The 16,984-nt window shown below is 61.1% G+C and overlaps 1 protein-coding gene across 1 annotated transcript; it reads left to right on the forward strand.

Annotated features, from left to right (window-relative positions):
- Positions 1–336: 336 nt before the first annotated feature.
- Positions 337–16,835, forward strand: PRPF8 (pre-mRNA processing factor 8). The gene is made up of 43 exons (XM_081944799.1): positions 337–465; positions 1,599–1,713; positions 1,837–2,005; positions 2,773–2,937; positions 3,045–3,263; positions 3,623–3,835; positions 4,133–4,258; positions 4,470–4,575; positions 4,933–5,123; positions 5,254–5,373; positions 5,549–5,738; positions 5,972–6,091; positions 6,231–6,365; positions 6,531–6,660; positions 7,385–7,581; positions 7,679–7,885; positions 7,978–8,141; positions 8,429–8,555; positions 8,667–8,859; positions 9,120–9,307; positions 9,404–9,642; positions 10,028–10,174; positions 10,263–10,473; positions 10,582–10,698; positions 10,794–11,041; positions 11,125–11,304; positions 11,704–11,839; positions 11,946–12,115; positions 12,212–12,341; positions 12,482–12,628; positions 12,743–12,903; positions 13,023–13,214; positions 13,398–13,635; positions 13,722–13,850; positions 13,953–14,066; positions 14,197–14,370; positions 14,498–14,691; positions 14,844–15,083; positions 15,199–15,340; positions 15,668–15,808; positions 15,932–16,071; positions 16,153–16,355; positions 16,561–16,835. The coding sequence occupies exons 2-43, from the start codon at positions 1,614–1,616 to the stop codon at positions 16,713–16,715; spliced, it is 7,008 nt and encodes a 2,335-aa protein (XP_081800925.1). The 5' UTR covers positions 337–465; positions 1,599–1,613; the 3' UTR covers positions 16,716–16,835.
- The last annotated feature ends 149 nt before the right edge of the window (positions 16,836–16,984 follow it).

Here is a 16,984-nt window from a genome sequence, read left to right on the forward strand (position 1 = left end):
AACGTCCCCTATTCGGCTGGACCCTTAATTCGATCCCTTCGCCAAAGAATGGAACGGAGGCCAGCTGGGCCTGGTCTGCTTTTCACGAGCTCCTGCGGCTTCCAGGGCCTCGCGGGGGCTCCGCTGCTCCATCGCCGCTCGTGGAGCTCCGGGAGGCGGGGGGGTGTCTAACGGATCCATGGACCTCCCCCAACCCCCAGCGGACACCGGAAAAGCTCCGAACGTTTCCGAGGCGAACGAAGAAAAACTGTCCTTCGGAGCCGGCGCTGATTGGTCAGAGGCAGTCATGGACCCGCCTTCACATCCGGTTCCGGAGGCCTGCGCCTGCGCACTCTCGGCGGGGAGCGTGCAAAGCGGTGCTCGCCGCCGCCGCCATTACCGGAGTTTGGCGCGGAGGAGCGAAGGGAGTCCCTGATCGTAGCCGTCGGGGCTGCCGGGCCCGGAGCCCTCGCGAGGGGAAGGCAGGTACGGAGCTCCCCTTCCCAGGCCCCGCCTTCCACCCCTCCCCCGCTCAGCCGGTGTGTTCGAGTGTGTGTGCGCGCGCGCCATCAAGGCTGGAAGGGCCGCCCGGCCCGTCTCTCCGCCTGCTCTGTGCGGGGCCCCGACGGTCTCCCTTCCCCCCCCCCAGACACACTGCCTAGCCTTCCCTCGGTCAGTGGCCCTTTCCGCCCCCCCCCGCCCCCCATGGATAGGAGGCGTCTCTGCGGCTGCGCCCCCCCCGCCCCCCGATGGCGGTTCCTGGCGTGCCGATGGGGTAGGGGGCGGCGAGCGGGGCCCCTGGGAGCAGCCCTGCCCCTCCTCCCTTTGGGGCCCCTCCGTGCCGCAGCTGATCCCAGGGCTGCTCTGCGTCCCGCCGTCCCGACCTCCTCGGCTTCCCGTGGAGCCCAAGACCTTCCTCGCCAGGCTGCTTTTGGGCCTCGGTGGGCGGCAGCCGAAGGTGGGGGGGGGACTCTGGGGGCCCCGGCAGGTGGGCTGGGCCAGAAACCTCCCTCCAACCCCCCACGTCTAGTCCTAGCAAGGAGGCCGCTGCTGCTTTGGTCGCCCCCTCAGGCTGCCTGGAGATGCCCCTGGAAGCCCTTTTGGAATCCTTCCTCCGCAGAGAGAGAGAGGGGGGGAGGGGAGAAAGCAGGTCAAGGGCCTGCAGCAAATTCTCGCTTCCCCAGGGCCACTTGCCTTGTGCCTTGCAGCTGTCCTGGAAGTTTCCATGGTCATGATCCTTTGTCCCCCATGCAAACCCTTGCTGGAAATCCACCCCCGTGCTTCTGATAAGATCCCTTGGTGGGAACCGCCTGGAGCTCTGATCTGGGGCAGAAAGAGGAGGGGGCCAGCTGTGAAGAAGCCACTGCGTGCCTTCTCTGAAGGGGACCCTCCGTTGGGACTAAGGGGTGACTGGCGGTCTCTGGTCTTCGGGGTTGTTCTGCGCTTTTGCAGAATCTTATTTATCCCCCTACAGACATTTTCTGGATGAAGCCCCCAAGGCCCTGTTGCCGCTGTGTCTTCTCTGCAGTTCAGACTGACTGGCCTGTGCTGCTTCTGCTTCTCCCCAGAGTTGCCTGTGCCTTGTCCTCAGTCAGAGATTGTCTCTGCTCTTTTCCCAGGTTGCGTTGCTCACCATGGCAGGAGTCTTCCCTTTCCGGGGCCCATGCCCCCCAATGCCCACGCCCTTGACTCCGTTGCCCGACTACATGTCGGAGGAGAAATTGCAGGAAAAAGGTACGGTCACGGGACAAGGCTTTGTCCTCACTGCTCCCATGCTGGCGGGTGGCTCGGGTGGAATACCAGGGGCTGAGTGAAGAGGCTTTCATGCTGGGGGGTGGGGGTCCTCTCTCTTTTTAGCCCGAAAATGGCAGCAGCTGCAGGCAAAGCGCTATGCCGAGAAGAGGAAATTTGGCTTTGTGGATGCCCAGAAGGAGGACATGCCGCCTGAGCACGTGAGGAAGATCATCCGTGATCACGGAGACATGACCAACAGGAAATTCCGTCACGACAAGCGGGTGTATTTGGGGTGAGACTTGGGGAAAACACCATGGCTTGCTTGGGCCAGGACGTTGGGCAATTGCACCAAGTAAGAGCCAGGCTTGGCTCAGCTGTACGCATCTCCAGCGCAGGTGTTTTCATTGAGGAGATCTTTGGGCAAAGAGTGTTGTGGGAAGAGGATGCTTGACGCTGCCCAGTAGATGCTGTGGGTGGTCGGGTTGAGTGCTGTGGTTCATCTCGCAGCAGTTTGAACCCCAGGAATTGCCCTGCATTTCCTGTCTTGGACATTTTGCTAAGTCTCTTAAAAGGTGCTGAGTTTGATGCGGCCTTGGCAGCTCTAGAAGAGGAAGAGGAGAGGGCGAGCTAGTCACACCGCTTCAGCTTCTTCTCAGGGTGCGGAGCCTGAGGGGGCTGCGGGTGGCCCCCTGGGCAGAGTCTCAGCAGGGCGCAAGTGTGAGAATCCTAAGGATTCTTTTGGAGCCCTGGCTCCCGGGAATCTCCTGCTGCAAGGGCTACCGGTACTTTGCCTTCACCTCTGCAGACGGGGCGTCGCGATGGAGGTCGGACAAGAAGCGGAAGCAGCAGAGACACTCTAGGAATGTGCTGTATTATTGTAGGCTAGAATAGCAGAACCTTGGAATGCAGTGAGATTCCTGCATATTTGGAGAATTGCACTCCAGTAGCTGAGCAGTCTTTTCCTGCCAATCTTCCCCTGCATTGCTGTGCAGGTTGTGCTGGCCAACCGGAATCCAGCAGTGGATACCATGTGCTTCTCCCCTCCCCCCCCCCTCCCAGGGCCCTGAAGTACATGCCCCACGCAGTTCTGAAGCTCCTGGAGAACATGCCGATGCCCTGGGAGCAGATCCGGGACGTGCCTGTCCTCTACCATATAACCGGGGCCATTTCCTTTGTGAACGAGATCCCGTGGGTGATTGAGCCGGTGTACATCGCCCAGTGGGGGTAAGGGAGCCTCCCAGTCTGGTACTTGGGGGTGGGGGAGGGGCAGGCAGGTTGGCTGCCATCGGCCTTGCGTGGTGGCTGATTCCTGGCATCGGATGTGTCCCAAGGTCCATGTGGATCATGATGAGGCGGGAGAAGAGGGACCGGCGGCATTTCAAGCGAATGCGCTTCCCGCCCTTTGATGATGAAGAGCCCCCCCTCGACTACGCGGACAACATCCTGGACGTGGAGCCCCTAGAGGCCATCCAGCTGGAGCTGGACCCGGAGGAAGATGCTCCCGTCTTGGACTGGTTCTACGACCACCAGCCCCTGAAGGACAGCCGCAAGTGTGTACCCCTACTCATTCCCTTCTGGGGGAGGAATAAGAAATAGTGCCAAGTATCCCCCCCTCCCCAGCCGGAGAACTGATGGGGTTCCAGGTCCCAGATTCGGGGGCGGGCTTGAACCCGGAGCAGGGTGGGCATATCCTTTGCTAGGACAGCGAAAGGGCCCCGGGCGCCTCCTGCTTCCTTCTGTCTCTGCAGTTCATGCTCTGACCTCGTGCCAGAAGGTCCAGGAGAGCTGTGGAAATAGCCCCTCCCCCAGAGGCCCCCTCAGCTCTCACAGGCGGAACGAAGGCTTTGTGGGAGGGGCAGTTGCTAAAGCGCCCCCCCCCCCCGGACCTCTCTCTCTTCTGGGCCTGCAGGTACGTCAACGGCTCCACCTACCAGCGATGGCAGTTCACCCTCCCCATGATGTCTACCCTCTACCGCCTGGCCAACCAGCTCCTCACAGACCTGGTGGACGACAACTACTTCTACCTCTTCGATCTGAAGGCCTTCTTCACCTCCAAGGCCCTCAACATGGCCATTCCAGGGGGGCCCAAGTTTGAGCCCCTGGTTCGGGACATCAACCTGCAGTGAGTGGCAAGAGACTTTGCCTGGGGGGCAGTCTGTGGGCGGGGCTTGCTTGTGGGACCTCCCTGCGTTGCCTCCGAGTGATGATCAGAATGGGGCATGGTCAGTTGGGTGGATTGATTTGGGGAAAAGAGCCTGAAGGGTTCACACACAAGGGTGTGTGTGTGTGAGAGAGAGGGAGGGAGGGAGGGAGAGAGGAGGATCCCTTGACCTCTGCTAGGATGGGGTGGGGGGCCTTGCCTGGGGGCCTCTCTGAGTGGCCCCCTCCCAAGGCAGCTCTTTCTCTTCCGGCTTCAAAGGGACGAGGACTGGAATGAATTTAATGACATCAACAAGATAATCATCCGGCAGCCGATCCGGACCGAGTACAAGATCGCCTTCCCCTACCTCTACAACAACCTTCCCCACCACGTCCACCTCACCTGGTGAGACCGGCTGAGCGGAGCTGCTGGGGCTGGTTGGGGGTGGGAAGAGCGGAGGGAGCGGAGAGGTGGGCTAGGCTGACCGTTGGCAGGCTGGACGCTGGCCAGGAGGTTCAGTTGGCATTAAATCCAGTTCAGGCGATGGCAGCACCCGGAGAAGCTCTTGGGGGACGGGGAGGGTCTCCTTGTGCTAAGAGCACCTCGTCCTCCGCAGGTATCACACCCCCAACGTGGTCTTCATCAAAACGGAGGATCCAGACCTGCCAGCTTTCTATTTTGATCCTCTCATTAACCCCATTTCACACAGACATTCAGTTAAGGTGAGAACGTGGGGGGATGGGGTGAGGGGTGTGTGTGCAAAAGCCTGCCCTTTCTGTTTCTGCCCACTTCCGTCTCCGGAAGGAGCCCAGAGGGTCTTTCAAGCAGGAACGAAAACACAACATACAGGGAAACACAACACAACACCCCCCCCCCCCCCAGTGAGGGACTAAAGCAAGGGCTGCCGAGAGGAGAGGGCGTGCAGGGAACCTTCTGCCCCGTCTGCGGCTTTTGCTTGGCCATCCGGAGGAGCCTCTGAAGGGGGAGGTGGTTCTTGTTCCTCGGCTCCTCCACCCAGCCCCCTTCCTAGCCGAGGGGGGCTCCCTTCGGGCCTCCCTGACCGCCTCTGATCCTCCCAGAGCCAGGAGCCACTCCCTGATGACGACGAGGAGTTTGAGCTGCCAGAGTTTGTGGAGCCCTTCCTCAAGGAGACCCCTCTTTACACGGACAACACGGCCAACGGCATCGCCCTACTCTGGGCACCGCGGCCCTTTAACCTGCGCTCTGGCCGCACCCGGCGAGCCCTGGATATCCCTCTGGTCAAGAACTGGTAAGCTAGCTGAAGTGGCCCGATTTGTCCCCATTCCCTCTGGATGCCCCTTACGGCTGCTCTCCTCTGGGGCTCTGCTCTGATTCTGGGCAGGCTGAGAACTCGCAGCTCTCCCCTCCCCGGCTGTCAGGTACCGAGAGCATTGCCCCGCCGGGCAGCCTGTGAAGGTGCGGGTCTCTTACCAGAAGCTCCTGAAGTACTACGTCCTCAACGCGCTCAAGCACAGGCCCCCCAAGGCCCAGAAGAAGAGGTGAGTAGGGGGCTCTGGAAAAGAACCCCTCCCCCAGCCCCCTTTCGGCTCATTCTTGGGATCTCCTGCCCCTTGGAAGGAGGTGGCAGCTCAGACTGGCTGGTGGGTAGAGGGGAGAGCAGGGGCCGGCCCAGCGTGCCCGCCCAGAGCCTCCCCCCTTGTCTGCTGCCCCCAGGTACCTCTTCCGCTCCTTCAAGGCCACCAAGTTCTTCCAGTCCACCAAGCTGGACTGGGTGGAAGTGGGGCTGCAGGTTTGCCGCCAGGGCTACAACATGCTCAACCTTCTGATCCACCGCAAGAACCTCAACTATCTCCACCTGGACTACAACTTCAACCTGAAGCCCGTCAAGACCCTCACCACCAAGGTGCCTCCCCCTTTCCTTCCCCTCTAGCAGGGAGCGGTGAGGCCCTCAGGGGTGCTGCTTTCAGGAAACTGCGCCCGGGAGGGAGGGAGGGAGGGAGGAGCAAAGGAGCCTGCTGGGACTGTCTCTGCTGGATTGCCCTCCCCTCTTCCTTGGGATTCCCTAGTCGTCCGTCCGTCTGTCCCCCCCGAACTCCCCTCCATACGCTGCTCAGGGTCTCTCCTCTCGCTCGGTAGGAAAGGAAGAAGTCTCGCTTTGGCAACGCCTTCCACCTGTGCCGGGAGGTGCTGCGTCTGACCAAGCTGGTGGTGGACAGCCATGTCCAGTACAGGCTAGGAAACGTGGATGCCTTCCAGGTAGGTGGCACCATCCTGTTGAACGCCGGGGCCGTGGGAGGCCCTGTGGCACACTGCAAACCCCCCCCCCCAACCTGGCCCAGGACACCCCCCAGCCCCAGCTGAACCCTCCTCTCAGCCCCGCTGCTTCTCCCCACAGCTGGCAGACGGCCTCCAGTACATCTTCGCTCACGTGGGGCAGCTGACTGGGATGTACCGGTACAAATACAAGCTGATGAGGCAGATCCGGATGTGCAAAGACCTCAAGCACCTCATTTACTACCGCTTCAACACAGTGAGTGCAGCTCAGCCGCTGGGGAGGTTCAGCCTCGGCTGCCATGCCCAAGAGAGGGAAGAGGCTTGTCACAGGTCAAGTGGGCCCATTTCATTTTGGGCAGCTGAGGAGGGTCCCTGGGTGCCAGGCCGTGAAGCCGACTCGGTGTTTCCTTCCCTTGTCCAGGGGCCGGTGGGGAAAGGCCCCGGCTGTGGTTTCTGGGCTCCTGGCTGGCGCGTGTGGCTCTTCTTCATGAGAGGGATTACGCCTCTGCTGGAGCGGTGGCTGGGGAACCTCCTGGCCAGGCAGTTTGAGGGTAAGCAGAGCCTCTCTTCTGGCTGGGCTTAGTCCCGCTTGTGACTCCTCCTCGGGTCATTTGTGATCCTGTGGGTTTCTTTTTCCTGGAAAGGTTTCCTGAAGTTTTATTCATTCTTCAGAAGTGCCACAGGAACCCCTTAGGCTAGGAAGCACTTGGCCTCCTCCTCCTCCTCCTCCTGCTCATCCGGATCCTAAAAGCTCCCGGGCACTAGGTCCCGTGCTCCACTGGCTCTCCTGCCTGGTGTAGAGATTTATAACTGAGTAGCTTCACCCCAAGGTAGGCGGTGGTCTACCTTAGTGGTTACCATGGCGCTCAGCAACAGGAGAGAGAGGGCCAAATCATTTGGCATTTCCTAGTGGGGATCCCTGGGCTTGACCTCTCCCCTCCCTTCACTGCTGGCCCAGGTGGGTAGCAGAGTTGGTGACGCTTGAAGCCATCAGAGCAGCCAAGGTAACAGGGTGTCAATCCTGGCTGAATAAATTTCACCCAGGACGCTCTGCGGCTCCAGGCCAAAAAAGATTCTGTCACGGCTGGGTAAGTCGTCGTAATTCTCACCCGTTTCCCCTGCTCCTTCTGTGCCGTGGTTGATCACTTTTTCTCTAAAAGCCAAAGTCCTTTCGAATCAACCTTGAATGCTAGAAAAGCTGAGAGCTCCCCTGTTGTCCTGGGCAGATCCAGGGAGCGACCATCCAGGGAATCTCTTTCTCACCCTTCCTTCCAGGCCGCCATTCAAAGGGGGTGGCCAAGACTGTCACCAAGCAGCGGGTGGAGTCCCACTTCGACCTGGAGCTGCGGGCGGCAGTGATGCACGACATCCTGGACATGATGCCTGAGGGGATCAAGCAGAACAAGGCCCGGACCATCCTGCAGCACCTGAGTGAAGCCTGGCGGTGCTGGAAGGCCAATATCCCTTGGAAGGCGAGTCCCCCTGGCTCCCCCTCTCCCTCCCCCCCTCCCTCCCTCCCTCTGCCGTTCAGGTGGGCCAGCTTTTTCTTTCCCTCCTGTCCCACCACAGGTCCCGGGGCTGCCAACTCCCATCGAGAACATGATCTTGCGGTACGTGAAGGCCAAAGCGGACTGGTGGACCAACACAGCACATTACAACCGGGAGCGCATCCGCCGTGGGGCCACTGTGGACAAGACGGTCTGCAAGAAGAACCTGGGCCGCCTGACTCGCCTCTACCTGAAGGCCGAGCAGGAGAGGCAGCACAACTACCTGAAGGTAGGCAGCCCCTTGTGCCTCTCGCCGGGGGAGGCAGGCCGGCCTGCTGCGGGCGGCATAGCTTTGACCCTGCTGCTGTGGTTCGTCTGCAGGACGGGCCGTACATCACCGCGGAGGAGGCTGTGGCCGTTTATACCACCACGGTGCACTGGCTGGAGAGCCGGCGCTTCTCCCCCATCCCTTTCCCTCCCCTCTCCTACAAGCACGACACCAAGCTCCTGATCCTGGCCCTGGAGAGGCTGAAAGAGGCTTACAGGTACCCTGAGGAGGGAGGGGCTAAAGGTGGGAGGGAGGAGAATGGGCAACGCTGAGGGGGAGGTGCTCAGCATCCCACAGCGCAGAACCCAAGCCCTCTTTTGTGAAAGGGCCTTCCTTGTTTTTAACCCAACTCTCTCCCACGCTGAGCTTATTGGGCCACGAGTGCATTCTTTTATGTGGAGATCCCATTGGCTTGACCTGCCTCCTTGCTTACCTGACTTGCTTCCTGGAGCTCTCTCTGAAAGGGTCTGAGCTGCTCTCCCAAACCGCACTTCCTTCCCCCAGTGTGAAGTCTCGTCTGAACCAGTCCCAGCGAGAGGAGCTGGGACTGATCGAGCAGGCCTACGACAACCCTCACGAGGCCCTTTCACGCATCAAGCGACATCTGCTGACCCAGCGAGCCTTCAAGGAGGTGAGCCTCGGCAGGAGGGGAGGGCAGCCTTGATCAAGCGTTTCACACCAGTGGCTGTTGCGTACGAGGGCCTGACGCACGGCTGCCCTGATCAGCGTGTTCCTTGGTCAGGTGGGCATCGAGTTTATGGACCTCTACAGCCACCTGGTCCCTGTCTATGACGTGGAGCCCCTGGAGAAGATCACAGATGCCTACCTGGACCAATACCTGTGGTACGAGGCAGACAAGAGACGTCTCTTCCCTCCGTGGATCAAACCAGCTGACACGGAGCCCCCTCCGCTACTGGTATACAAGTGGTGCCAGGGTGAGTCTGGGCGTAGGGTCTCCCCAGTGAAGCCACCCCTTCCTCCCTAAGACCGGGGTGGCCTGAATTGAGAGGCAGTGATGAGTTGTTCTGGAGGGAGGAAAGAGCAGGAATGGGGGGGAGGGGGGCATCTGTCGTTCTTCCAGGACAGCTGAGAAGGACGTGACTGGCCAGACCGGCCTATGGTCCCGACCGGTGCAGGGTGCAAAGGGGGCCCTTCCTCCCTTGCAATCTTCCCACGTGTTTTTGGCGGCTTCCAGGCATCAACAACCTGCAGGACGTGTGGGAGACCAGCGAAGGGGAGTGCAACGTCATGCTGGAGTCCCGCTTTGAGAAGATGTACGAGAAGATCGACTTGACGCTGCTTAACAGGCTGCTGCGTCTCATCGTTGACCACAACATCGCCGACTACATGACAGCCAAGAACAATGTGGTCATCAACTACAAGGTTGGCTGAGCTGGCAGCTGGGCTCCTGTTGCAGGCGTGACCCTGGAGGCGCCCTTCACCCTCTTCTCCTCCTCCACCTCCCCCCCCCCCCCCCAGGACATGAACCACACCAACTCCTACGGTATCATCCGGGGCCTGCAGTTTGCCTCCTTCATTGTCCAGTACTACGGGCTGGTGATGGATCTGCTGGTGCTCGGCCTGCACCGGGCCAGTGAGATGGCCGGCCCCCCGCAGATGCCCAACGACTTCCTCAGCTTTCAAGACTTGGCCACAGAGGTGGCCCACCCGATACGCTTGTTCTGCAGATACATCGACCGCATCCACATCTTCTTCAGGTACCAGTTTGGGTGGGGGGGCACTTGGCATGCCTGGCAGCGACAGCGCTGCTGTGATTTGAGACCTCAACCAACACATTGCCCTTTTCCCACCAGTTGGGTGTGTGGGGCCCTCGGGGGAGGGAGCTGTGCCCTGGCAGGGACCAGGAATCATGGACTCAAAAGAAATGTCGTGATCTTGGTCTGTCCTCCTTGATTCTCAGCAGCTGCTTTGCCTGTCCAGCAAGCTGGGAGCAGCCTGCTTATAGTCCCAAGGCTGGACTGGGTTATTTGGTCAGCCTGGGGGGTCTCGCAGACGGCTGGCAGTACACCTGTCCTGGGCCCCACCCCATCTCCAGGGACAGCGCGTGGAGAGGCTTGACGCCTCTGGGCTGCCGTTCTGCAGGTTCACAGCGGATGAGGCCAGGGACCTGATCCAGCGCTACCTGACTGAGCATCCGGATCCAAACAACGAGAACATCGTGGGCTACAACAACAAGAAGTGCTGGCCTCGTGATGCTCGCATGCGCCTCATGAAGCATGACGTTAACCTGTGAGTGTGAGGCCTGCAGGGTGGCCGCCCTGCCAGAGGGGCAGAGGCTGGAGGGGCAACCCATTAACTTGGCGCTTCTCCCTGGCAGGGGCCGTGCCGTCTTCTGGGACATCAAGAACCGGCTGCCGCGCTCCGTCACCACGGTGCAGTGGGAGAACAGCTTTGTGTCTGTGTACAGCAAGGACAACCCCAACCTGCTCTTCAACATGTGCGGCTTCGAGTGTCGCATCCTGCCCAAGTGCCGGACAAGCTACGAAGAGTTCACCCACAAGGATGGCGTGTGGAACTTGCAGAATGAGGTGGGTGGCTTCCGGGGAGGGGGCTTTGCTTCCGGGGGGGGGGGGGCGGGGGCAGGTGGAGGCTGACAAAGTGCCATCCCCCACGCTCATTGCTCTCTGCTCTCGCAGGTGACCAAGGAACGCACCGCCCAGTGCTTCTTGCGAGTGGACGATGAGTCCATGCAGCGGTTCCACAACCGGGTCAGGCAGATCCTGATGGCCTCCGGCTCCACCACCTTCACTAAGGTAGGGAGGCCGGGAGGAGGCAAGAGGTCTCAATTGAGGCGGCACCGGCAAGAGGGGCACCTAAGCTCCTGTCCCTTCTCCTCTCCTGCTGGTAGATCGTGAATAAGTGGAACACGGCCCTGATCGGCTTAATGACCTACTTCCGGGAGGCCGTGGTGAACACCCAGGAGCTGCTGGACTTGCTGGTGAAGTGCGAGAACAAGATCCAGACTCGGATCAAGATTGGCCTGAACTCCAAGATGCCCAGCCGCTTCCCGCCCGTGGTCTTCTACACCCCCAAGGAGCTTGGGGGGCTGGGCATGCTCTCCATGGGCCACGTCCTGATCCCTCAGTCTGACCTCAGGTGAGGAGGCGGTTGAGTGGTCTCCTGGGGAGGGCCGGTTGATCTCCGCCCCCTGGGTTGAGCAAGTCGGGTCTGCTCCTTAGGTGGTCCAAGCAGACGGATGTGGGCATCACTCACTTCCGGTCCGGAATGAGCCACGAGGAGGACCAGCTGATCCCCAACCTGTACCGGTACATCCAGCCGTGGGAGAGTGAATTCATCGACTCCCAGCGGGTTTGGGCCGAATACGCCCTCAAGCGGCAGGAAGCCATTGCTCAGAACAGGTGGGTTGCTGGGAGGGGGGAAGGCGGACCCTTGGCCAGGCTTGTGAGGAGGAGGAGGAGGAGGAGGAGGAGAAAGGAGCCCAGCGCAGGGCGAGTTCCGGCTGGGGGATCATCCCTGGAGTGGCTCTTCTGGCCTCCTCACCCCAACGCTAAGGCCGGATTTGCATGCTGCCTTTAAAGGAGCCCTCGGATTCATCCGTCTGCTGGGTCAGCACAGCAACCAGAAGCAAACCGAATGGGCTGGTTCCGTAGATGGTGCCAGGCCCAGAACCAGCTAGGCCAGGTTCAAAAGGGACCGGACTTAGCGTATTAGCGTGAATTTCAGCCACCGGGTCCTCCCTGGGCCTGCTGAGGCGGCCCTTGGCCCAGCCAGCATTCAGCCCCTTCTCCCTGTGGCAGGCGGCTGACCCTGGAGGACCTGGAGGACTCGTGGGACAGAGGCATCCCACGCATCAACACCCTCTTCCAGAAGGACCGGCACACGCTGGCCTACGACAAGGGCTGGAGGGTCAGGACGGATTTCAAGCAGTACCAGGTTTGCCCCCTCCCCCCCGTGCCCCCCAGCGTGTCCCCCCCCTCCTGGTAGCGGGTGCTGTGGACGATCCTGAGGCTCCGTTCTCTCACCACCACCACCCTTCCAGGTGCTGAAGCAGAACCCCTTCTGGTGGACCCACCAGCGCCACGACGGGAAGCTCTGGAACCTGAACAACTACCGCACGGACATGATCCAGGCTCTGGGCGGGGTGGAGGGCATCCTGGAGCACACGCTCTTCAAGGGCACCTACTTTCCCACCTGGGAGGGGCTCTTCTGGTGAGGATCTCTCTGTGTCAGAGCCTTTGGGGATTGTAGGGGGGGGGGCTGCGGGCACCTCCTGGCGTGACGCCTCCTGCTCTCCCGCCCGTCCAGGGAAAAAGCCAGTGGCTTCGAGGAGTCCATGAAGTGGAAGAAGCTGACCAATGCCCAGCGTTCGGGTCTCAATCAGATCCCCAACCGGAGGTTCACCCTCTGGTGGTCTCCCACCATCAACAGGGCCAACGTGAGTCACGCTGCCTCCGGTGCCACGGGGGTACCCTTGGGGATTGGGCCGGCAGGGCTGTGGGGGTGAGGGTGAAGGAAGCCCCTGGGCTAGGGCTCAATGAGGCCTCACCCCTCGCCCCCTCCCCTCCCCCCTGGCAGGTCTACGTGGGCTTCCAGGTGCAGCTGGATCTGACTGGCATCTTCATGCATGGCAAAATCCCTACGCTGAAGATCTCCCTGATCCAGATCTTCCGGGCTCACTTGTGGCAGAAGATCCACGAAAGCATCGTCATGGACCTCTGCCAGGTGAGACTCCTTTGGCTCCTCCCCTAACAGGCAGCCTCCAAGCCAGGGGGGCTTGGGGGGCCCTCCCCACTCGCTCCCAACCTCTCTCCCTCCCTTCCTCTCGGCCGGTTCCAGGTGTTTGACCAGGAGCTGGACGCCTTGGAGATTGAGACAGTACAGAAGGAGACCATCCACCCAAGGAAGTCCTACAAGATGAACTCCTCCTGCGCGGACATCCTCCTCTTCGCCTCCTACAAGTGGAACGTCTCCCGGCCCTCCCTGCTAGCAGACTCCAAGTAAGTCCCCTGGGGTTGGAGGTGGGAGATGGGGGCTCTTCCCCAGCTGCCCCCTCTCGCTTGCTTTCCCCTTGCTGATGGCCTCCTGCCCTTCCTCCTCCTCTTCCGCTGCTGCTCAGGGACGTGATGGACAGCACCACCACCCAGAAGTACTGGATCGACATCCAGCTGCGTTGGGGAGACTATGATTCACATGACATTGAGCGTTACGCCCGGGCAAAGTTCCTGGACTACACTACGGACAACATGAGCATCTACCCCTCCCCCACCGGGGTCCTCATTGCCATTGACCTGGCCTACAACCTGCACAGGTGAGGAGGGGGGCAGGGACCTGGCACGCCGGGTGTTGGATCAGCCGCAGAAAGCAGGGCCAAGGGACATGGCCGAACTTTTGGGCCACATCCGGACGAGCCAGGCTCTCTTGAGTGGGGATGGGGGGGACGGACAGAGTTCTGGCCCTCAGAGACTGACGCTCTTCTCCGCCCTCCTCCCAGCGCTTACGGGAACTGGTTCCCCGGGAGCAAGCCCCTGATCCAGCAGGCCATGGCCAAGATCATGAAGGCCAACCCGGCTTTGTATGTGCTGAGGGAGCGGATCCGCAAGGGGCTGCAGCTTTACTCCTCGGAGCCCACCGAGCCCTACCTGTCCTCGCAGAACTACGGGGAGCTCTTCTCCAACCAGATCATCTGGTTTGTGGACGACACCAACGTCTACAGGGTCACCATCCACAAGGTGAGGAGCTCTGGGCTGCCCCTCCCTGGCAGGCTGGGGGAGGGGGAGAGGCTGAGCGCCTCCTGATCAGCAGCCGCTTCTTCCAGACCTTCGAGGGGAACCTGACCACGAAGCCCATCAACGGGGCCATCTTCATCTTCAACCCTCGGACCGGGCAGCTCTTCTTGAAGATCATCCACACTTCCGTCTGGGCTGGGCAAAAGCGTTTGGGCCAGGTGAAGTCATGGCCCTGGCCCCCTGGGCCTCTTCGCTTGGGGGAGGGAGGGAGGGAGGGAGGGAAGCCCCTCTCATGCCCCTGCTGCCCCCTCTCTTGCCAGCTGGCCAAGTGGAAGACGGCGGAAGAGGTGGCAGCTCTGATCCGGTCCCTACCTGTGGAGGAGCAGCCCAAGCAGATCATCGTCACCCGCAAGGGCATGTTGGATCCTTTGGAGGTAGGCTGAGCCGGGGCAGGAGAGGAGAGGGAGGGAGGGAGGGAGGGAGGGAGGCATCTCCTACTCCCTCTGTGGCCGTAGCCTAGAACTCTGGACAATGACCGGTGGGACCCCTCATCTCCCCCAACAGGTGCACCTCCTGGACTTCCCCAACATTGTGATCAAGGGCTCGGAGCTGCAGCTTCCCTTCCAGGCCTGCCTGAAGGTGGAGAAGTTTGGGGACCTCATCTTGAAGGCGACCGAACCCCAGATGGTCCTCTTCAATCTTTACGATGACTGGCTGAAGACCATCTCTTCCTACACGGTGAGCCCCCTGCCGTTCCCACAGGGGCTCACTCGAAGGGCCGGCTGCGCCTGGACGGACACCAAGCGGCCTCCGCCCCTCCCCCAGGTGGGTGCGGGATGTCAATCACCTTTCCCTACCCTCCCAGGCCTTTTCCCGCCTGATCCTCATTCTGCGAGCGCTGCATGTGAACAATGATCGGGCCAAAGTCATCCTGAAGCCGGACAAGACCACCATCACCGAGCCTCACCACATCTGGCCCACCTTGACCGATGAGGAGTGGATCAAAGTAGAGGTGCAGCTGAAGGACCTGATCTTGGCCGACTATGGCAAGAAGAACAAGTAGGTGGCCCCCTTGACCTCCCTTGGTGTGGAGGAGGGCCGAGGTTGAGGCCGGGGGGATCTTTGCCAGTGTGAACGTGGCTCTACCAGGGCTTCAGGGCTCTGAAGGCTTCAGTCTGCCAACCCGCCCTGTCCTCCTCGCTCTTTGCCAGTGTGAACGTGGCTTCCTTGACCCAGTCCGAGATCCGGGACATCATCCTCGGCATGGAGATCTCAGCCCCTTCCCAGCAGCGGCAGCAGATTGCGGAGATCGAGAAGCAGACCAAGGAGCAGAGCCAGCTGACGGCCACCCAGACGCGGACGGTCAACAAACACGGCGACGAGATCATCACATCCACCACCAGCAACTACGAGACCCAGACCTTCTCCTCCAAGACCGAGTGGCGGGTCAGGTGGGTGGCGGAAGCCCGGAGGGAGGGTGGGAGGGAGGGAGGGGCTCCCTGCCCTCCTCCCCCTGCTCAGGTGCCGCTTGGCTCAGGCGGTCACACCCTTTGCTTCCTCCCCCAGGGCCATCTCTGCTGCCAACCTGCACCTGCGCACCAACCACATCTACGTCTCCTCGGATGATATCAAAGAGACCGGCTACACCTACATCCTGCCCAAGAACGTCCTGAAGAAATTCATCTGCATCTCCGACCTGCGAGCTCAGGTGTGGCCCCTGCCCCCTGCTTGCCTTCTGGGGTTGCCCACCAGGGACCCCTCTTGGTTCAGAGTCTCCCTCCTCTCTGTTTCTGCATCACGTTGTGGACTTGAGTGGGGTCTTGAGAAGAGAGGAGGAAGCCAAAAAGGCCTCTGACCTTGGCCCCAGGGCCTCTCTGAGGGGGCCACAAAGAGCGCCCCCCACCCACCCCCGGATATCTTTGTCCCTTCCCTTCACGTCCCAGGAGTTTCAGCTGAGTGCTCCTCGTGGCCCCGCTTGCCTTTGCCCAGAGCCTCGGCTGCCAGTGCCCGGGTGACCCGGCCTCTGTTCCCCCAGATTGCAGGATACCTCTATGGGGTGAGTCCCCCAGACAACCCCCAGGTGAAGGAGATCCGGTGTATTGTGATGGTGCCCCAGTGGGGAACCCATCAGACCGTTCACCTCCCCGGCCAGCTGCCCCAGCACGAGTACCTGAAGGTGAGTCATCCTTTTGGGGTGCTGTCTTGCGGCAAACCCCCTGGGGAGGGAGGTGGGCGGGGCCTCCCTGCGGTTAACCCTGCTTGACACCACCCCCACCCCCGGCTTCTCCCCCCAACGTAGGAAATGGAGCCCCTGGGGTGGATTCACACCCAACCCAACGAGTCTCCCCAGCTCTCCCCACAAGATGTGACCACCCATGCCAAAGTCATGGCCGAGAACCCCTCCTGGGACGGGGAGAAGACCATCATCATCACCTGCAGGTCAGTCCGGGCGCTCGCTCGCTCGTCGGCTGGGGGAGGAGCCGGTGGGCCCCCTTCGCTGACCGGCCCCTCCTCCCACAGCTTCACTCCGGGCTCCTGCACCTTGACGGCCTACAAACTGACCCCCAGTGGCTACGAGTGGGGCCGGCAGAACACGGATAAGGGCAACAACCCCAAGGGCTACCTGCCCTCCCACTACGAGCGGGTGCAGATGCTGCTCTCGGACCGCTTCCTGGGCTTCTTCATGGTGCCGGCCCAGAGCTCCTGGAACTACAACTTCATGGGTGAGCGGCAGAGACCTCCCCCCCCCCCCACCTCCACTGGTCCTGCGGGTCACAGCCAGCCTGTTGCCCTTGATGGGGGCCAAGGAATGGCAGAAGCAGGGTAAGGAGTGGGGGGAGCACTGCTTCCGTTGCCCCCTCTGCTCCCCCCCCCCCCACGAGGGTCCCTGGCTGTTTCGGGGTCTGGAGCAGGACTCTTCCCTTGCAGGCGTCCGGCATGACCCCAACATGAAGTACGAGCTGCAGCTGGCCAACCCGAAGGAGTTCTACCACGAGGTCCATCGCCCCTCCCACTTCCTCAACTTTGCCCTCCTGCAGGAGGGGGAGGTCTACTCAGCGGACCGGGAGGATCTCTATGCCTAGACTGGCAGCTGCCCTCCCCCCTCCCCCCATTGGGCTTGTGTGAAGAAGAAGAAGAAGTGTTTCTGTATAGTGTCCACCTGAACTTTCAGTTGTTTAATAAAAATTTGTATACTGTAAAAAGACTCCGCTCAGTTCTGGGGGAGGGCAGGAAGGGTGGGGGGAGAGAACCAGGGTGAGTCTCCCCACCATGAGGCTGGCAGGGCATGGGAACGATACTGAGCCCAACCAGCCTGCGCGAGGACTGTTGGGGGGGGGGATATCTGGCTGGA

The sequence above is a fragment of the Natrix helvetica genome (assembly GCF_964273705.1).
Source record: "Natrix helvetica genome assembly, chromosome: 2".
In the NCBI taxonomy this organism is placed as follows: domain Eukaryota; kingdom Metazoa; phylum Chordata; class Lepidosauria; order Squamata; family Natricidae; genus Natrix; species Natrix helvetica.